Source organism: Phodopus roborovskii, unplaced genomic scaffold, assembly GCF_943737965.1.
Source record: "Phodopus roborovskii unplaced genomic scaffold, PHOROB, whole genome shotgun sequence".
Lineage (NCBI taxonomy): Eukaryota > Metazoa > Chordata > Mammalia > Rodentia > Cricetidae > Phodopus > Phodopus roborovskii.
The window spans coordinates 2,346,380-2,368,019 of record NW_026126410.1 but is presented as its reverse complement, the minus strand read 5'-3'; the positions used below and the strand labels follow the sequence as shown (position 1 = coordinate 2,368,019).

General features: G+C 39.7%; 1 protein-coding gene across 11 annotated transcripts in view; it reads left to right on the top strand.

Annotated features, from left to right (window-relative positions):
- Tenm3 (teneurin transmembrane protein 3) overlaps positions 1–21,640 on the top strand; it is a 1,243,671-nt gene that overhangs the window by 1,057,350 nt on the left and 164,681 nt on the right. For all 11 annotated transcript variants that reach the window (XM_051182423.1, XM_051182422.1, XM_051182421.1 and 8 more), the window contains one exon: positions 11,856–12,093. In XM_051182423.1, the coding sequence (XP_051038380.1) occupies positions 11,856–12,093 (238 nt within the window). The remainder of the gene's footprint in view (positions 1–11,855; positions 12,094–21,640) is intronic.

Sequence of the window (21,640 nt, the reverse complement as noted above, 5' to 3'; positions counted from 1 at the left end):
ATGAAGTTCTTTCAAATGGGAAAACCCACTTCTTATCTGGATATTTGAGGTAGGAAGATTCACCTTTAATCTGTTTAATCTGGGCCACACCTTCTGGTGCTAGTCTTTACAAATAAAGGACATAGAAGAAAGAAGTTCTCCCTCTCTCTCTCTCTCTCTCTCTCTCTCTCTCTCTCTCTCTCTCTCTCTGCTCACACCCTTGATAGCAAATCTGTTCCTTCACTGGCATTAGAACCTACTTCTTGGAAGTAGGGGGCCTTGGAAGTATACAGCATATGGCAATTGATAATTCAAGTATAGACTAAAAGACTCTAATGGAGACAATCCTGTCTAGCAAGGCTTACAGGACCACTGACTCTGAAAACTGGTCACTCACCTATATCTGTAATTTTTCTCGCGTGCCACTTCATCTCTTCCCTAAGTGTTTTCCCACTGCTTATGTGTTTATCTGTTGAAAATATTCCATCTACTGGGCACACATATATCTATACATGGTCAGGAAGATGACTTCTTATTAACTGCATAATTTGATTATAGAAAATACATTAGGGAATGTTTCATAACTAGATCTATTGTCCCACAAGGCTGTAAGACACTTAAAGCCTGCTTTGTTCCTTTTATTTAGACTAATAAAAGAAATGTTATATTTTTTTTCCTTTTCTCCTAAGTCTAAGAAAAATGGCACACAATTAGCTCATTTTTACCTCAGAGTAAGTTTAAACTAGACTAAAGATTTTTTTAATGGATCATATGTTTAAAACTTTACAGTTCTGTACAAGGTCAGAGTCTTAGGTGTCTAGCCATGTTTATTTACACAAAGTAACCTAAAAATTCATGCCAAGTCTGGCTGATAAAGACCTTGTCTTGAAGCTTGTCTCACTGGGCTCTGTGCCATGCCCTCTGGTCACCGTCTTACTCCAGAAACCTTGAAACTTTGCGTTGCCATGGTAAAGGGCTCTGCCCTTATCACTCACCCAAAGGAATGTGCTTTTGGCCAATGAGATATAACTATTGTAATTTTTTTTATTATAGCTTTAAACTTCATGTAACAAAATATTTTTAAGCTAGATGAATAGAGAAGCAGGTAAATTAGAAGGGAAATTAAACATTTAGAACTACAAGAACTAGAGCTAGAAAATTATAGACAATTAGGACAAGAAAATTATAGGCAGAAGAATAAAGAGCATGACTAGAACAGCATGTGTGTGTGTGTTGACCCTTCGGAGTAGAGATTTTTCAAGTTCCCATTGTTAAGAAGTAGTATCTAACCTGAACCCTGGGAGATTGTTTTATGAGCTGGACTCACAAGCGATCGATAGATTCCAGTGTGTACTGAAGACCAGACGAAACATCCTACCTTGCAGTTTCTCAGACTTTCCATTCATAGGCAGCCATTGTTGGATAAACTGGACCATAGCCTGTAAGTCATTCTAATAAAACCCTATACACAGAGAGATTTATTCTATAATTTCTACTACTCTAGAGAACCCTGACTAATACAGAGTTAGGTACCAAAGGTGGTTTCTGGAATAGGCTTTCCAATTTGCCAACATCTACAGTTACTGAAGCCTCTCCTGGGGCCTTGGAGAGTACTGAAAGTTCAAGCCAGGACCAGTGTCCCTCTCTTCCTGCTCTCTGTGGATTCATATGTGGAATTCTCAGCTCCTTCTCCAGGACCATGTCTGCCTGTGTGCTGCCATGCCCCACCATGATGATATTGAACTAACCCTCTGAACTGTAAGCCAGCCCCAATTAAATCTTTTCCTTTATAAGGGTTGCTATAATCATGGTGTCTCTTCACAGCAATAGAACACTAAGACAAGAAGTTAATATTAGTCATGAGACATTACCTCCTAAATTAAAATATGTCCTCCTATGCTATTCTCTAATAACAGTTAAGAAAAGTAGAGATGGTCATATAGAATGAGAAGGAGGGGGTCTATATCCTGTAGAACATTGCAGATGTAAGTATGATGTTTGGGACATTGGAGAAGGCTATAGAAATCCAGAGAAAGTTCTACTCTGTCCTCCTGGGATTTTGTCCTTCTGGGATTCTTAGGGAATGCACACTGAGCTTTCCCGTTCTTTCTGTCTTTGAATATGTGTTTGTAGGTAAGCTTCTTTATCATTCTGCTGCTATTTGAGTGATTTTACTGCTTTCCAATTGATTGTTATTCTCTCTAGTTGTTCATTGTATTCTTTACAAACCATCCAATGAGATTTTAATTCCAATGGCTGTGTTCCTCCCACCAAACTCCCTCATTTCCTTTTTCAGAATGTCTAATTCTGGTGATCTAAATGTTAAGTCCTTAAACAAATTTCAGACAACCAGCAGAGTTCCCTTTGCAAATAGAACATGCCAAGGGTCAAAGCATTGCCTAGGGTTTCCGGTACAATTAAGGCATTGTGGCTGGTCTCTTCCATGCACCTAAAGATGGTTCCAGATATTCACCAACCTCTGGGAGGTACAGTGGCCGTTCCAATGCTCTCAGCCCCTCCCTCCATCCCCTCTGCTCTGGCTCACCCTTCTTACATGTTCAGCAATAGTAACCTAAAGCAAAGGGCAAGATCAGCTTCAGGGCTTGCCTAACCAGCTGCTCTCTGCCTGGAACACAGCCTGCCAAATACTCAAAAGGTGTGTTAAATACATTAATCCATAAAAGTTCCCCATGCCTCTCACCGGCACCCTGTGGACTCGTTTTGAGAACTGTCCCACCACCTTAAGTAGAAAGCATAGGGGATGTCCCCCACAAAAGATAAAGATCTGAAAAATTGTGCCTTTTTGTTTCTCTTCCAGACAGGGTTTCTCTTTGTAGCCCTGGTTATCCTAGAACTTGCTTTGCAGACCAGGCTGGTCTTGAACTCACAGAGATCTGCCTGCCTCTGTCTCCCAAATGCTGGGAACAAAGGCATGCACCACCGTGCCTTTTTTATTTTTTTTAAATCCTCACATGGGAGGCTCTAACAAGCCAAAGCAGATTCTCAATCCCAGAAGTGGAGAAAATCAGCCCATCTCTGCTCTTTGTCATGGTGAGTCTCAGGACAGCTTGTTAATGTGCCATTAAAGACTTTCACAGTCAAACATCTTTATATAAGTAGTTTTTCAGTCAATTGTATGATGACGTAGACAAAAAAAATGTTACATGAAAATGAGAATTTTTAAATTGCTTTTGATTTTCATTTGAAGTGTGTGACCATTTGATGTGAACTTACAGCAGTGAAAAAAATTCAAACTGTGCTGCATCTTAATGAGGGGTTTGCAGAGGCACTTAATTCTCTCTGAGAATCTGAAATTAAGTAATAAGTAGATGAGCAGGTTTGTGTGAAAGGGATTCCCTGAGTGAGGTGGTACCATTCTTTGCAGATTCGCACTGTGCAGTTTTTGATGGTTATCTTATTAATGCAGTGTTTTATGGGGGGATGCAAAGGAGGGAAAAGGAAAGAGATAAAGCTTGACCTTCAGTCATTGCTTTGATGTGGCCTCCGTTGAGTCTGTGGCATGGCTTTAAATATGTGTCCTCTGGCTCATACCCTGGCCCCATTTACAAGGATGAGTGTTGCTTACTGTTTTTGCCTTTCTAGAGAAGTGTGTGTGTTTGGGTGGGGGGGGGAGGCTACCTATGATTTATGGGAGATTATTGGGACAAAAGAAACATTTGTTTTAATTAGAATTTGTTATGACCACTGTTGTGGAAGTCGGTTCCTAACTCCGGACCTTGCTGTGCTGGGGTTGCTAGCATACCAAACCTTTGGAGATAAAGCAGACCTAAAGCCATCCTCTTAGTTATATATACTAGCAAATCCTCCTTGAAGTTCTGCTCAAGGGAGCTAAGACTAGTATGGCCTTAAAATGCAGCAAAGCTTCTTGTGTTTCTGTGTGGTGACCTGCTTTAAGGGGGAGGTGAATCCTAAGAGAAAAGGTTCGTTTGTCTGTCACAGTTGGAGAAGGTGAAGATCAAACTGGGTACTGAAGTGAGAGTGAGTTCATTTTAGGTAGGGAAACATGGGCATCCACCCACCTCTTCCCACAAGCAGTTGGTGATGGTCTGAGCACTGGAGTGTTAACTTTTACCAGGCGGATAGCAGATGCTATGGCATGTCTCAGCTTGCCAGCTTAGTGAGTTGTGCATGCCCTATACACCCTTTCTCAGTGTTCTTTAGCACGTTTGCAAAATTATACTCAGGCTAGGAGTATAGCTCAGTTGGCTGACCAGCATACAGGAAGTCCTGTGCCCGGGCTTTGCTTCCCAACATAAACATAAAACAGCATAAAACCAGGTGGCCACAGGCCAGGTCCAAATATCAAGGCAAGATAATCGGGAGTTCAAGGTGATCCTTTGGAGCTCAAGGATATCCTCTGTTGTATAGAGTTTGAGGCCAGCCTGAGCTGCCTGAGAGCCCATCTGAAACAAGCAGAAAGGGAGAAAATGTTCCTGTCCTTTCATCTTCATTGTCTGCAATCCCCTGCCTCTGCCTGTCTCCTGACCTCTTCCCTCTGCCCGAGTCCTCCCTGGCTCTCTGCCTTCCTTTTGCCATTTATTAGCACACTTTCCTCAAACTTCAGTTTTGCTGTATTCAAAAGCAACCCAGTATTCCAGCTCCCTTCAAATTAGGGTATGTCTACCCTGGGGACCTGTGTAAGCCACATCCTGGGAAGGAAGGAAGGGGAATCATGAAGGAGGTGGTTGAAACAGAGCCGTTTCCAGGACTGTGGTGACTCTTGTCCCACCTGTGCACACCTGCCCAGTGCAGGCATTAACCCCTTCTCCTCCACCCTTCTCATCTCACGCTCTCCTGTCACTTGCTGCCACACACACACAGATGCACACATCACCGAGACAAAGCTGTTGCTTTTACCTCCCGCCAGGTGTTATTTTTCTCTCCCAGCTTTCACACTCAAAAGTCCATTTCCACTCTGCCCCTAGAGCACCACAGCCTCCTCCTGTAAACCTCTGAGGAGTTTCCTTAGAGCTGCAGGCGGCACTGTGGCAAGCCAGCGGGGCTTTGCATTACATAAGCCCACGCCCCCCCCACACACACACATATACACACCCTTCAGCTGCATGTGGAGGTGTGCCCCCACAGTGCTGGTTTCTCAGAAGGCAGAGGGAAGAAGATGTTTGAACCCGTGAATTTGACGACTGTCTGGGCAGCATAGCAAGACTCAGCCTAAAAAGTTACCCACGTCAGCAAATAGGCCCAGTTATTCAGACATTTGATGTTCTTTTGTGTTTCCTTGGTATGACAAGATCAAGATCCTTCTTGGTAGAAAGGCAAGAATTTGGTTGACCTTTAGTTGCTGTGGCATTTGTACGAGTTTATTACTTGTTGAAGCAAAGCTTCCCTTCATACACTCTGACTATTGTCTTGACTATAGTATTCAGGGTTGACAAGGTTCTTCTCTTGCATGGTTTTCCTTCAGGGTGATCCATATTCCCCCAAAGGGCTTGTTTCTTTCCCAGTCCTTATAAGTTACCTTTAACAGTCACTGTTACACCAGACACTGTGTCTTTCATGTCCTTAAATATGCTCAGAACAATTAAGTAGCATTGAAGAATGAGAAATTAGTACCCAGTTTGTTAGCCTTTGTGTGGACAGACATATCAGTTCACTTGCTGCTGACGGTAGGGTTGTTGCACAGGAAGTCATCCGAAGGTTCAGTTCGGCCCTGGGCAGAGCTCCAGCAACACAGGGTCTGGGGGGAGTCAGTAAAGAGCCTGATCTAGCAGGAATCTACCCCGTTTTCCACTAATTTCTGTGGCTTCTAGCGCTAATTGTCAACACTCCTGTTTGCTGTCTACCGTGATTTGAGTTTCCTACACACAGATGCAGTGACACTGTTAGAGAATGTTCTTTGGTAGCCAAGGTTGCAAAGTGAACAGTCATTCCTGTCCAGCCCCGGTGTTTAATAAAATCTGAGTTTAAAAAGCATCTGCCATGCTCTTGCTACCATTTCTCTGAGGCAAACAGGTCTCTCTCTCTCCCTCCCTCTCTCTCTCTCTCTTTCTTCCTCTCTCGCTCTCTCTCTCTCCCTCCCTCCCTCCCTTCTTCCCTCCCCTTCCTTTCCCCCCAACAGAACTTACTTACCTTTTTTTTTTTTTTTAAAGAAAGCATCTGCCATATATTTCAGGCAACTTAATAAATGAAACTAAGTAGCTAGCTGTTAGGCTGTCATGGAAGCTGTAAGAGCAGTCTGACCATGAGAAAAGAAAGAAGTAAGACTTGATAGTGATTGAGTGTTTACATAATGTCTCAACCCAGGGAGTATACTTTTTTACACAGTTTTAAAGAGATTATTTTCCAAAAGGCAGTTGCATACACATGTATGCACTCATGGGGACCCAAGCACACTCTTGTTTGGAAACATGTATAATAATAAGCTTTACAATATAAAGAAAACATGTATTTGATACACCAGACTGCCTAATGATATATTTTAAATATCTTCTCATGCTGTAGCTTATAAGAATATATGAAATATAAGCATCCAATTTTTTACAGATCTTTTCCAAGGGTAGATTTGAAACATCAAAACATGTTCCTAAAATTAGTATTTGGAATGAGTGACTTTGTTCTCCTTCTCAGTGAGGTGACCAAAATATATTGTATGAAAAAAATAAAAACTATCCATTATTATTTAATTGGATAATAAATGTTTGTCTATTTTTTACTTGTAAAAACAAGATGTTTGCCTTCACTTTTTGCTGCTGTGGTCCAGTACATGGGAAGACAGCTCAAGCTTTCAACATGTGAGCATTTGGGGCCATGTCACATGGAAGCAAATAAAAGCCATGTGATCAATAACATTTTGTAACATGTCTTTGAAGTATGATACTTTATGAAAGTGTTATGAAATCCTAAGAAACAGTGCTGTGTGCTTCTAAGAACCTTGGCATTTACACCATTTAATTAGGAAGCAAGGTATGCTTATAAATAGCTTTTCTACTAAAAACAGTATAGGTAAAACTCTGCTTAGTACCCATTTAATACTGTTAAATATAATTCCACAAAAATATGTATCCAGTGCATGCTTTTGCTTAATTTTTTTTCACACAATATAGTTTGATCATGTTCTTCCCCCTCCCATGATGCATTCCAAACCATCCTCACCTCCCTACCCACCCAACTTTACATTCTTTCTTTCTCTTGCATTTTCTCTCTCTCCCTCCTCCCCTTTTCCTCCCCTCCCCCCCAAAAAGCCCACAAAACCAAAAATCAATAGAACAAAAACTATCAAAACAAAAAGTACATGGTGTTTGTCGGGCCTGCCCTGGAGTGTGGTTAATTTACCCTGTAATACCCTATCAGAGAAAACAACTGACTTCCCCTTTCCAGAAGTTATCAGGCACAAATAGCTTCTTGGTTAGAGTTGGGACTCGGTGTCCACTTCTGTCTTTCAGCATTTGGGCCCCTTTTGTACTGAGCCTGTGTAGGCTTTCCCTCCATGTGCTGCCACAGTCTCTGTCTTGTGCCTGAAGGAGCCTGTAGGGGAAGGGTTTGATGGAGACACACCGTTTAGGTGGAGTGTTCCAGTGTCTCTCTAACTCTCTGCATGTTATCCAGTTATAGTTCTCTGTATTTGTTCCCATCGACAGCAAACTGAAGTGTCTCTGAGGGGAGCTGAGCAAGGTTCTGATCTGTGGGTGTAGCATGCGCTTCGAATTAAAGAAGTTAAAGGGGTCAAAAAACCTGCAGAATTACCTGTGGTACAAAGGAGGGCAAGTAAAAGGAACCATGAAAAAAGAACAGGTAACTTTCTAAAGAGAGGTAGACAAGAGGTAAGTGATTTCCACCGAGAGACGTCTGCAGTGTTGCCTACATGGAATCTGCATGTAGAAAAGGGAAGGACAATGTTTTACCAGATTAAAGCAAGTACAACTTAAAGCAAAGATGGATGCATATGGTGCCTGGGGGAAAGTTGGCAAGATCTATGCTGAGCTCCCCATCCCCTCCCCCTTTTTTCTCCTTACAGTTTAATATTTATTTTATTTCATGTGTTTTGTCTACATATATGTCTGTGCACTGCTTGCATTTCTAGTGCCCACAGAGGCCAGGAGGGGACATTAGATCCTATGGAGCTGGACAGGGATGATTGTGAGCCATCATAGGGATGCTGGAATCAAACCTGGGTCCGTCTTCTGGAAGAGCAGCCAGTGCTTCAAAGTGATGAGACATTTCTCCAGCCCTGGAACAGGCAGGCAGACAGGCAGGCTGGCTTCCTCCCTCCCTCCCTTCCTTCCTCCCTCCCTCCCTCCTTTCTTTCTTTCCTTCCTTCCTTTCTTCCTCTCTTTCTCTATTTAAGATTTATTTATATTATTCTAAAATTATGCATTGTATGTGTGTGGTGTATACATGTGAATTTAAGGACCCATCGATCTCTTGACAGATGTGAGCTATCTGGCACATGTGCTGGAAGTGAGCACATGTCCTGTGAGAGAAAAGTACATGCTGAGCCATCTCTCCAGTTCCCTGTATTGGCCTTTCTGTGACCAAATACTACATTCACTATGAGGTTACTTTTATGTTTGATAGGCACTAGGAAGCCATTTGTAATTTTCCGGTATTACAGTGTCATCCTCAAATCTGTGTCTCAGTGATGCATGAGGTCTGTTTGTTCCAAATCCATATATCCAAAACCTTTTTTGTACACCTGAGCAAACTTACCCTCCATGGATTAACTCAACCTTGGAGGTCAAAATTGCAGTCTGTGTTGTTCATATGAGGGTCTGCACACCTGAGTTAGATTCTTGAGCATTTTTATAATCTCCAAGTCACTATTCTATTACTTTAGGTCCAGTTTGAACCTCGGACCTAAATGCTTCCCTGGATATTCAGTAATTCTTTATGTGCAGACTCCAAAACGAATTCTCTCTGTTCTCAGTATGAGTCATACTTATATTTGTTTTAGGCAAATATTTTGGTTTTTAAAAATATTCCAAGTCATGCAACTGATCATATTTATTCTTTGTGTTGGAAGCCATAATGTTGAAAGCCAAATTTTTATGCCACTTTAAAACCGTAGAGAGCTGTGTAGGCCTAGATCTATCTTTCTTTTTTCCCACTTTTGTTCTTCTGTCATCTTTTCTGGCTGTGTTTAGCTTCATCTCATATTGCTAGGATTTATCTACTTGCTCTGAGTTGAGTAAATTGGTAGAAATGAATACAAACTCCAGCTATGTCCCACTTTCCCAGAATCTTGAGAACCGGTGTGAATTCTGAGCCTGTGGATATTGCTTCTGTCCATGATATGCTATAGAATTTAAACGTTTGGCTGTCCCACTCAAACTTTCGCATCTGGTCCTGCTTGTCTGATAATTCTCTTCACTGTGCAGCCAAATGAAAATGGTCCCAGCAGTCGTAATGCATTGCTAAAGTAGCTGCATAGGCCGGGGGAAGTACTGGCTTGTTGCATGCTGCCTGGTGTAGTCCTTAGTAAATGCTTCCAAAGTGAACAACAAAAGCTAGAGAAACTCAGCAGATTTCCTACACCTTACAATGGGACTTTTCCATAGTGGCTATGTGTTGATTTGTTTTAAGTCGGGTGATCTTAAATTTATTTAGCATTTAATAGCAACCTGCACATCTATACTAGTGATTTCACTGTCTATACAGGGAGTTCACTTTGTTACTGACTCAGCACATCCCTGTAACACAAAATGAGTTATATGTTTGTGCAATGGATAGCAAATATGTAGAAGTAATTGGATGACTGATTAGATTTTATTGAATCCTTGGAGTTGTACTGAGATTACACGTCATGGGGATCTACTGTGAACCCCTCACAAAACGTTGACTTTGGTTTTCCAGGTTCCTAGACACCTCTGCTCCCCTCAGACAGTTTAGTAGCTGCCATAATAGATATGTGTAAAGCACAATGCCCTACTTGGATGATACCAAGCTAAAAAAAAAAAAAAAAAAAAAAAAAAAAAAAAAGCATGGTGTCATCTGGTCCCTCCTGCTTTCTAGGCAAAGTCTTGTCACCTTTTCCTTTGAACTATTTCTGCCTTTCTCTATTTGTTTGCACTCTGTGTCCTTATAGCTGCCACTTGCCATGGTATGCTATGAGGAGCTTTCTAAACATGCCTTACAGCTTTCTGTGGAGAATCTCGTCGTGCACACTGGTGCTGAGGAAGACAGCCCTAATTAATTACATGAGACCTGAATAATGAATCTTCTGTGGGGTTTAACCTGGTAGGGCTTTATGTTGTAAGAGTTTCAACTCTGCACCATTTTATCCCTGATACTCCTTCAAAAGCTTATTGCATTTTAAGTGAGAGTTAGACCTTCATTTGTCCTGATCAGCAAGGCACTGGATCAGGGAAGACTTTTGAGGATTTTAGTGAGGGAAGATTGCAAATAGAAGCAGTACAGGCATTTGCTTGCTTTTATGTATTGGGATATTTTAGCTATGCTTTTTCATTTCTAGAGTGAGAAGTTGCTGGTTATTAAGTTACATGATAGGGATTATTAGACACCATTAGAAACACGTGGTCACTGATGTTATATGTTGTGGGAGGAGCTATCTTTATTGCTAATCTGCTAGAGAAGTTTGATAATATGGTCACTCTATTTATACATCATGTATTCATTTCAAACAACCAATGTATGACTGTATTATTTACCTTAATAATCACTGTTGGATTTCACATAGTCTAAGAAATATAGTTGCTATGTTTTCTATTCTCTCTTAATATAGGTATTTATATTAATAGCATGATTTAATAGGGTGCTTTAAATTATGTTGCATTTTGAACTATATTTAATAAAAAAAATAAGGCATCTTATGTATTGAGCAAGATAATAAGTTTGATATTAAATTAAGGAGTCACCCTTCTGGTAAAATATAGTATTTGACAATTCATTAAAATACATGTGCAAAGCTAAGTCATGCAAAGTAGACCTCAGATGTTACAATGACCTATGCTTTTTAACTGACAATTTACCTGCTCTAGAGAATTTCCCCATAGTTAACACTGCAATGTTGTGTTTGTATTTTGAAACTGTTGGACTTCTAATGATTCTGGTTTGGAACAAAACTATTTGTACCCCTGATCTAATGGCAGGAATCTCTCTGGTCACCTATGACTTGCTCCAAAAATGTAGTTCTGCTGCGTACTGTGAAATTGGAAAATCTGGTCTGTGTGTGTTCTAATGAATGTAACGGTCATTAAGTATATGAGTCTTCTGACGTCGTAATCAGATGTGATTCAGCCTGCTAAGTACCCATGAAGCAACATCTGCTTCACAGAGTGACCTTCTGCTACAGAGTGCTTAGCGTCTATTAGTGGATCATAGCACGAAGCTGCCTTGTTTGAGAGTCACTAAACTAGAGCCGTGCACTGCTGTTTAGCAACTAGCTTGTAATAATTTATTGCAGTTAAATAAAGCTTAAAAAACTCCATTAAATAATTACAGGGATTATATGCATTCTGAAAACCTTTGTGTTCTACCAAAATCACCCATTTAATTTCAGGCTTGGTTTGTTAAAAAAAAAAAAAAAAAATTCTGAAATCTAAAGGCACATTAAGGGAGCTGTCAGATGTTGTTTTCTGTAGGTGTTAATAAAACCAGATGAAAAAAAAAAAGTCTGAAACAAATTAAAACCAAAAGCAATTTTGCCATCTGTTGTATATTAATTAGAACTTTGCGTATCAAGGGTAAACTTGGTCTTTGAGAATGTCACTGAGCACTCACTTAATAGAATAATATGCAAATGTGTTAGGTTGTGGATTTTTATGCAGTTTTTAATTCCAAAGTATCTCTAGCAGCTCTGCAAGAAAGCAGTAGTGTATATGCATACCTGAGGACATGCGGAAGTATATAATGAATTTTCCTTTGTTTCTGTTTTTCCACAGAGCAACCTGCAAACAACCAAGGGCAATCTACCCTGCAGCCTCTGCCACCTTCCCACAAGCCGCACTCCGCGCAGCCTCATCCATCTATCACTTCTCTCAATAGAAACTCCCTGACCAATAGAAGGAACCAGAGTCCGGCCCCGCCGGCTGCTTTGCCCGCCGAGCTGCAAACCACACCCGAGTCCGTCCAGCTGCAGGACAGCTGGGTCCTTGGCAGTAATGTACCACTGGAAAGCAGGTAACACCTATGCGTGAAGTTGTCACATCATTTGATCATTAAGCTCACTCGGGGGCACAGGCAGGGTGTGTGCTACAGTGAGGCACAGTATGTGCTACGATTGTCAACAACGCATATTTTGAAGCTTCTAGAATTCAAAAATAAACTAGTCCAACACTTCCCAGCCCAACACTTCCCAGTGACAGAAACTTATCATAATTATAGCCCCAGTATTTTATCCTTTTTAAGATCAATTCCAGATTGTTAGAAATTTCTTAAGAGCTGGATCAGTGAACTTTTTCATCTTTTCACACATTTTGTTCCTTTCAAGAATTGAGACTCTGCCACCTCAGAAAACTGTTCCTAATTGCAATCTCTTTTTTTTCCACATCTACGGTTATCAGGCAGGTGAGGATGCCAGGAGGTATAAACAATGTCTGTTACTGATAGTTCTTCCAGCCAGCCTGGTCCCACAACTGTGTCCATCCCAAATGAACACCTAGAGACTTATATTAATTATAATACTGTTGACCAATGACTAGGTCATTGGCCAGCTCCATCTTAATTACTAACCCATTTCCATTAATCTAAGTATTTCCATATGGTCTTATCTTACCGGAGAGAGGTCTGGGGACCTATTACTCCTCTGGCATCCTACATGATACTGCTCTCTGCCCACACCTCCCAGAATCCTCCTCATCTCCTAGACCCACCTATCTTGCTGCCCTGTTGGCCACAGTATTTTATTCATCAACCAATAAGATAAAAATATTTACAGAATGACATCTCTTCCATGGCCTATATGTTATCTATGTTTCATAAACTTGTAGGGGATCCTCCTTCCCACTTCTCCACAAGTACAAAGCTTTTGAATAAATCAGATGACCTTGTGTTAAAAAATATCTTTAGTTTCTTGCAATGTGATAGGGATCAGACTCACTCTTTAAACTTCATTCCAATATTATTTCCAAAGACCCTAAAAATACAGGACTGTGGGTCCCCTGAGGAAATGTCCTGTCCCAAGAATACAGAACCCATGACTGAGCTTCCGGGTGAAGACACCATTTACTCATTCTTAGTTCTATTAGAAAATTCTTCCTCATAGGGAACACAATCACTATCCCTAAAAATCCCGTTCTGTGGTTGTGGTCAAACAAGTGGTTGTCTGAACCCTACAGAACCCTACAGAAAGCCACTTTAGCACATTTGTTGATGGTGTCTTTTTAGTCTTATTGCTTCATCACCAAAAATAGTATATGGTGTGTGGTGCAGTGTGTTTTTGAAATTAGGGCTTCTAGCATGGGCCAGGTCCCAGGGTCTGTCTGCTCACATGACAACTTAACTTGATGCAAACTATCCTAAGCTAATCCACTCCATTATTAAGTTTCTCTTGATCCATAAAACTCCAGTTTCTTTCTTCAGGCCCACCAGGACAATTGTCACTGCTTCTTGGTGGTGTGGTGTGGACTAAGTGTCAGGCTTTACCTTAATCTTAGTCATTTCTGGGTGGCTTGGCAGCAAGCACCTCTACTGTGCCGGCTACTTATTTCTTTGATTCACTCACTTTTTATTAGGCTCATAAGAAATGAATTATCACCACATAAAAGTTCAAAAATAGTGGAGTGGAACCTATGAAAGAATGCCCCCTGTTCCCCATCCCAAATGCAGAGCCCATGGCTAAATTCAGCATTTAAATGTGCTGCTGGCTAAAGAAGACTTCTTGTGATGAATAAACTCTTATTTCTTGCTATCCGTTGTGCGATCTATACCAATTCTGCCCTGAGGATGAGCTCGAAGGAGGTTTCCTCTGTTAGTTATCAACAATAAAAATCATTCTGTCTTTTCTCTCACTGTTGACCTAAACAAGGTTACAAAGAATGCTTGCCTTTTTATTTGTAGTGCCAGCCAATAGTAGTTGAGTTTTATTGTTTATTTTGTATTTCCCTCCTGGGAGAAATTAGGAAAAGAAATAGAAACAAAAGTAGGCAAACAGGAAAATTCCCTTCATCCAAGACAAAGAACCGTGTGCATGGATTTTTTTTTTTCTCACAAGGTTATTAGCATGGGCCTAAATTTACCTGGCGTAATTAATTAGTACCCACTGAGCAACTAATCAACACTGATTCACTATTGTCATTTTGTAAATTTTATTAGGAAAAAAGTAATTTTCCAGTTGAGTCATCAAATTGAATATGGATAATTGCATTGTGGTTGACAATAATCGTCTTGACAAAGATTTATGAAATATGTCGAGTTAAATCATCAGAAACGTGTTTAATTTTAGTGATGTTGTATAACACAAATGCCTCAAAAACTGTTAATAAGAGAGTCAGTATTCCTTGAAGTTGTGTGTTATGGTGAAGAAATTTAGAATAAGTTTGAGAAAGATATGGTGTATTCCTGGTATTCCTCATGTAGTAATTTTGGGTGAATGGGATTTCAGAAGGAATGTAGCTGGTTAGAAGACAATGCATCCCTTCCGTGTGTAAAAGCATTCCCAAAGAAAGCAGTTACCAAGGTTTGCCTCCATTTTAAGGTTGTACCATTAATGAGTCATTAATGGAATGCCTAGTTTTGTGAGTGGATATGGGGGTGGGGGCGGCAGTTAATACTATCTCCCTAATAATTAGAAAGACCAATGCATTTAGCAGTTGTGTGTCGTTTTAACAACAACCTAACCTGTAGTGTAGCTTTGTTGTTGTTCTCATTAACCAAGGTTCACCTCTTATGGTGGTGCTAATAAAAAGAAATGATATTTCAACTTGGTGCTAATAAAAAGAAATGGTATTTCAACTTGCAGACACTCGATGAATAACGTTAAGCCGAGAAGTGAAAATTTCACACTGCATGGATGTAACACTACTGTGGTTTCTTTAATAGTCTCACTTGGTTGCCCCTCTCGAGGTGAAGAAGCTGTCTTATTTATCATTGATTTTTTTTTTCTTTTTTAGTTAAGGTTCCCTATTGAGTGTGATTCTGTAGCGCAGTTCCAGCTTTATTAACAACTTTATCCCGACACGCGTCTGCCTTTAACTGTCCTTGGATCTAGGGTACCATTTCACCCTTGGCATTTATGTGCTTTTGCTCACACTTGTTTATTAATCACTTTTCTGTCATTTAAACATTATAAGCTGTAAAATATAAAATTCATTTCTGGGGAGTTACAGGTATTGATTTTCCTTCCTCCTACCTTGTTCTCTTTCTCTTCTCTTCGGATAGAGATACTACTTGGTAAAATTTGCTTAGGATAATCCATGAAAATCGCAGTGACTTGTAAATGTACAGTTTATATGAATAAGCACGGAAAGGATAAATTCCTTTCTGCCCTGTCCCACACGTTCAATATAGCTTTAATTTTGATTTATTAGAAAGCTTTTTTTCCCACTAGGCAAGTTATTGCTTCCACAAAATACATATTTCCTTTCTCTGATGAATTGGTCATTTGCTATTCCTGGAGACAATCGATACTGTCACACATTCTACTTTTCTACATGGTAACCAGCTTTGCCCCTTTTGCAACCTCCACTGTGATTCAGATAGGTGAGATTCACATCGAGAACCCAACTGGTTTAGAAGTTCAAAATGACCTCAATCTGTGGCAGTCAGCTCCTCACAGTCCCTTCTCCTGAAGTTCAGGTATCGCACTTGGAAGCATTAGCTGTTAGGGCGTTGCCAGCCTTGAGCTAGCCTTCTGTCTGTCCTTTATTTTATACTTCAGCTCCTTCTGTGTAAACATAACTGCTACAAGAACACACAGAGGCCAATGAAAAGTTTAGACTTGACCTACACAGGTGCACTGCAGGAACTCAAGCCTTAACCCTCAGTGACTATAAGCATAAATGTCTTCCCTAGTTTCTCTCTACAAATTAAATGGTATAGTAGTTACCTTTCAGGTGTTAACAAAATAGTTCATTCATAGCCACTTAATAAATGATTTATTGAAGTCTCATTTTATTATGACACTTGTTTTGGCATTGGTAGTTCATTAAGTATGTTCCTATAGCTTTTTACCTAGCAGTTCAGTACTGCTCAGCTAATTATTAATGCATGAAATTGAATATTAAATTGCCTCTTTATTAGTGCATTTTTAATTTGACTATTGAAAGCCCTGGGCTTCTTTTAGGTAAGATCAATTGCTATGCATTTTAAAAAACAGAATACTTGAGTGAAACTATTGTTTACTCACTACATTATCCTTTTCCCTCCCTTTTTTGTACTTTTAAATAGCCCTAAGGGCAAGCAAGACAATCTCACAAGCACCAGGCTTGAGTCTATCTCACCTGTAAAAACTGTGGACAGTCTCTCACACACGATTACCTTATAATACCAAGAGAAGTCTTTTCTACCTGAAAAATTGCACATGTACCTCCTGGGTGAGAAGGAAATGCCTGTCATTAACAAGTCAGTGAGTAGTAGGACCATCTATTGCTGCAAGTAAAATATGCCTGGGCAGGTAGCCCATTAACTTAAATTGACTGGCTAAGACCTCGCCTTTGTTAAAGGTAGCTTGGGGATACCCAGGGACTCCTGTGGGGATAGAGATGTCACACTCTAGAAAAGAGGTGTAAGAGTGAAGCCAAAGTTACTGAACACAAATTTTAAAATCAGACCTGGTCCTAGGCTAAGAAATTCTTAACCATTACAGGTATAATTGTCATGTTTTTAAAGTAAGCTTTTCTAAAAAAAAAAAAAATTATAAGTAATTAATATAAGTCAGTTGGATCCTAGAGCAATGCTACATAGTCCTTTCAGTACAACAGAGTGTTTCTTAAAGGATCTATGATGACATGTGAGGTGTGGGCATCTGCGAGAAAAGGAAAGTAAGATGGGAGAGGAGAGCAATACAGTGCAGAAGAATTTGCTCCGTGCTACTTGAGGCATATTTCAAGTTGCCACTTAAACTCCTTTTTCTCCATGAAAAGAGGTTTCATGGAATTAATTCGGTTCCTTAGCTCTGTGTTGACCATGGATTTCATTCAAACAATGACAGTTCTATAACAGAATCCTGTCTTGTCCCCCTCATTGAAAACTGTATTCCAAAGGATGAAGTTAATTTTAAGCCTGTAGTTTCTTGGCCCTAGGGTGATGAATATGAAAGAGGGCAGCCTTTGATTGAACACAATTGTGACTTAAGAATTTGAATTCCTCTAGTTTCTGTTTGATTTGCAGCAAATACTTAGTCATTAATCATTTGTTTATTCATTCACAAAAAGCTCCTGTTGAATTCGACAAATGGGGATCCCAAAGTAATATGTACATCTTGGTTTAGTTGTTTTTTCTTCGAAGTAACAAAAGACCATCCAGTGAAGATTATACAGCATCTTAAGAAGAACAAATGAATGCTTTGGATTCACTTAGACCTAGCTTTATTTAATCCTAGCCCAATTGTTAAATTACTTAAATGTGTTCCTTGACAGTTTTATACATCAGTATGATGTGTTGTGAGTATACCTTCCCTACCCTCTTTTATATCCCACACACACACCTCATCCCTATGAGCCCTGTTCTCAAACTCATGTCCTTTTGTTTGCTTTCGTGATCCACTAAGCTTGACCAGAGCCATCTGTCAACCATGCGTTTGGAGCTCTCAACACTGAGTACATGACTGAAGACACTGACATTGCCTTTCCCAGAGTTGATCAGTGGTCAGTAGTTTAACAGGGAGGACGCTCCCAAGCTCTACCTTGCTTTCTCAGTATCTTAGAGTGAGGCTGTGTGGAGTCTTCAGCAGTAAGGTCTTATCATCTAGTTTTTGTGACTAATCAAAAGGAATGGTAGAAGCCTGCATTGACATTGGAAGTCTCCAAAGCCTCCCTGATCAACAGCTCCTAAGAGTCAAACCCAGCACTAGGATTTTTGCTTGTAACCCCTGGCTTCTGGAAGTATTATTATCCAGCCTTGCAGGATATCTCCCTTCAAACTCTTTTTTCTTAACTTATCATTTTTAATTGACCTATAGAATACCAGGCTTCCAAATGGCTTTTTCATACTTCTTCATTTGATTAATCCTACCATCTTGATATTCTGTATTCTCTCCCTTCCTAGCCTACATTTTAATTTTTATTGTCTGCTTGTATTTTTATTTATTCTAAGAGGATCTCGATGTGTTACTCAGGTGTATCTTGAAATTCTGGACTCAAATGTTCTTCATGCTTTGTACTCCCCCATAGCTTGGACTATGGACCTGCACCATACCTGGCTCATGAGTTTAATCACCTTCAAATTATTTAAAAGCTGAGGACAATTTTCAATATAATAATATCTACTCAAAATAATGTGTTCATGAAATAATGTAAATCAAATGCCTTGCACATGATATTTTTTTTAAAATAATGAACAAATGTCAGTAGCAGGGCCATAGGATAAGGGCACCTAATTAATTAACAATTGAACAAAATAATATGTAACAAAGTAGCTCTTTTGTTTTCCCAGAAGATAGGGAATGCATTTGTCTTACCTGGCATATTTATACCTAACTTTATGTGTGAGGTAGGCCAAGCATAAAATTAAACCATGATTAATTTTAGCAGGATAAAATTTCTTGATTTTTCTCTTCTCATCATTTCACAATAAGTATGTGGATGTGTTTTAGGCAAGAACATAGACTGTCTTAATTTTGCTCTTAAGAAAATAATCTTCCAAATATAATGAAGACAACTATCCATATGCTTGAAACATTTAATTAACTAAAATATTAAATGTTTGGTTTTTCGAGACAGGGTTTCTCTATATTGCTTTGGAGCCTGTCCTGGAACTAGCTCTGTAGACCAGGCTGGCCTCGAACTCTCAGAGATCTGCCTGCCTTTGCCTCCTGAGTGATAGGATTAAAGGCATGTGCCACCAACACCCAGCAAGTTTCAAGTTTTATTTAGGATATGAAAATCTTTTTATGTGTTTTTTGCTTGATGAAGCTACCATACAACCAAGTGAGAATGTTATTTTTTTTTAATTTTTATTTATTTGGGCTTTCAAGACAGAATTTCTCTGTGTAGCTTTGGTTGTCCTTGGACTAGCTCTCTAGAACAGGCTGGCTTCCAACTCACAGAGATCCTCCTACTTCTGCCTGCCAAGTGCTCGGTTAAAGGTGTGTGCCACCACCATGCAGCAAGAAGTATGGTCATTTTTAATTGAAGTTAGCAGATTTTTTTTTTTTTAGTAAAAAATTAAGATGCTAAGAAAGTGTGCACTAATCATTTACTATGGGCTTAATTTATTTTTGAAATCATAATTTCCATAAGTTTTAATATCGCATCTTCAGATTAATAGTTGATTGTGGATAACAAGTAATTTGTACAAAATATTCATATATGGTAACTAGTTTTTATCATACCTAGGGAAACAAATTCTTCACTACTTCTAACACATTTCTAGTCACTTCTCTGTAGACATCATCAAAGAAAAAGGTCATTGGAGCCTTTTCCTTGGTCACGGTTAATGACTGTAACTTAATTGTTATCCTCTTCCAAATATGACTTATTCATCAAATACGTCTTCCTCAGCAGCATCCATGTGATCATTTCTTTTAGTCAACCTTTCCCTTTCCACATGGTCTATGAAATTACATCTCCATCCTCATTGCATGAATGTTGTGTGCATGTGTGCATTTAGGTATTTTTATGTGTGAGTAGTTTGTCTCTACTTACTATTGCTACATAGTAATGAAAATACCATAGTTAATCTTTCTACAATATTACTACTGTGTTTTTATCAGAACTTCACCCTCTGGTTTAATTACCAGTCAATTATTACCCTGCCATAGATAGCTGCATACCCTCCCTGCACTTCTATGGGTTACTTTCGCCTGATTTTTGTCTCCCCTACATACAAGACTGGGGAAAAGCCTACTTTCTGGGTATCCTTTCTTCTTGACCCATAGGATGAAATTCTTGGACATGCAATCAACCAACCAAGCCTAATAAATCCCATTTGATACACCTTCTGATTCTGCCGTGACCTTCTTTATGACTTTGTATCATCTCACCTCTCTTAAAATGCTACCATCCAAAACCATCCTGTCCCAATTACCTCCAGAGTAATGTATTATTGCCACTTTCTGGTCACGGCGTAGTGGGGCAAAGCTGTGGCTTTAAGACAGATGAGGCTTAACATCTTAACATCAGATGAACTACATAACCTTTGCCTTGATACTCGTGTGTTTTTAATCTCATTTTTTCTCAAACGAGATGTCATGCTTCACAAAGGTTCTATAAAATTGAATTGAAATGTCACATGCAACATTCATGACAATTGCTTCTTCCCATAAATTCTTTCTTCTGCCATGTGTCTGAAACAACTGATGTAGTATTTTCAAAGGCAAATGGCCACTACCAAAGCAGTAAAAGAACCAATAAACTCAAAACCACTACCAAGAAAAGATCATGCTGACAAATTTTTGTGAACAATTAGTAACCACTAATTCCTCAGCTGAACTGGAGGGACTTCTTAGATGTGCAAACTTTAAAGCATGGGGTTTTGTTTTTCAAAAAGGCAACAGCGATATGAGGAAGACGTTATCTGAGATATGTTGCCATAGGAGATCAGAGAATAAAGCCTGAGTTTTCCATTCATTCATTCATTCATTCTACATTTGGTTATTATTGTTGTTATTATTACTAAGCATTTCACAGTGAACCACTATGGAAAAAATTTAGTTTTATTATGGAAGACCTACAGATATTGTGACTGCTTTGTTTGTATTTTGTGTATGTATGTGTGTGTACAGATATATGTGCATATGTGCCATCTGGTACATGTGAAGGCCAGAGGTCAATATAGATGTCTTCCTCTGTCATTGTCTTAATGTTTTGAGACAAGATGGGGCCTCCCACAGAATCTGGAGCCCACTGACTTGGCAAAACTAACTAGTCAGTTTACCCCAGGAACCCCCCTGTCTCCACCTGCCCAACACAGACATTGCAGTCCCAAGCTCCTGCACCTGTCTTTCTGTGTGGGTGGTAGGGATCTCTGAGACTTTACTGACTGTCCATTCCCCATCTCCCTGACTGCTTTTGAAAAGATGAGTTGTAGTCCAGAACAAATTTCAAATTTGGAATCAACATATGTTTTGGCAACAGGACCAATTATTGGGTAAGACTATTTCTAAGTTGAAGCAGTTATACTATTCTCTCTGAGTTAAAAGGGCTTTTGGGGGGCGTTGTTTTAGTTTGGTGCAGGGTATGAAACCCAAGGCCGGTGCGGGCATGCACTTCCCCACTGAGCTGCAACCTGAGTGGTCTTTATACTTCTTATTTGAGATGGGGACTCACCAAATTGCCCATGCTGACTTTGGATTCTCTCTGTACCCCAAGTAAGCCTTGAACTTGTGGTCTTTCTGCTCTAGCCTCTGAAATCACTAGGGTTGCAGGCCTGCATCCGGAGGCCAGGCTCAGAGTCCCTTGATAGAAGCTGTGCTGTTTAATCATTTCTGAGCAGATAGGCATTCAGTTTGCAATAAATAGATATGGATGGATGGATGGATGGATGGATGGATGGATGGATGGATGGATAGATATATATATGTATATGTATACATATATATATCTGAATTTTGTAGATTATATAATTCACT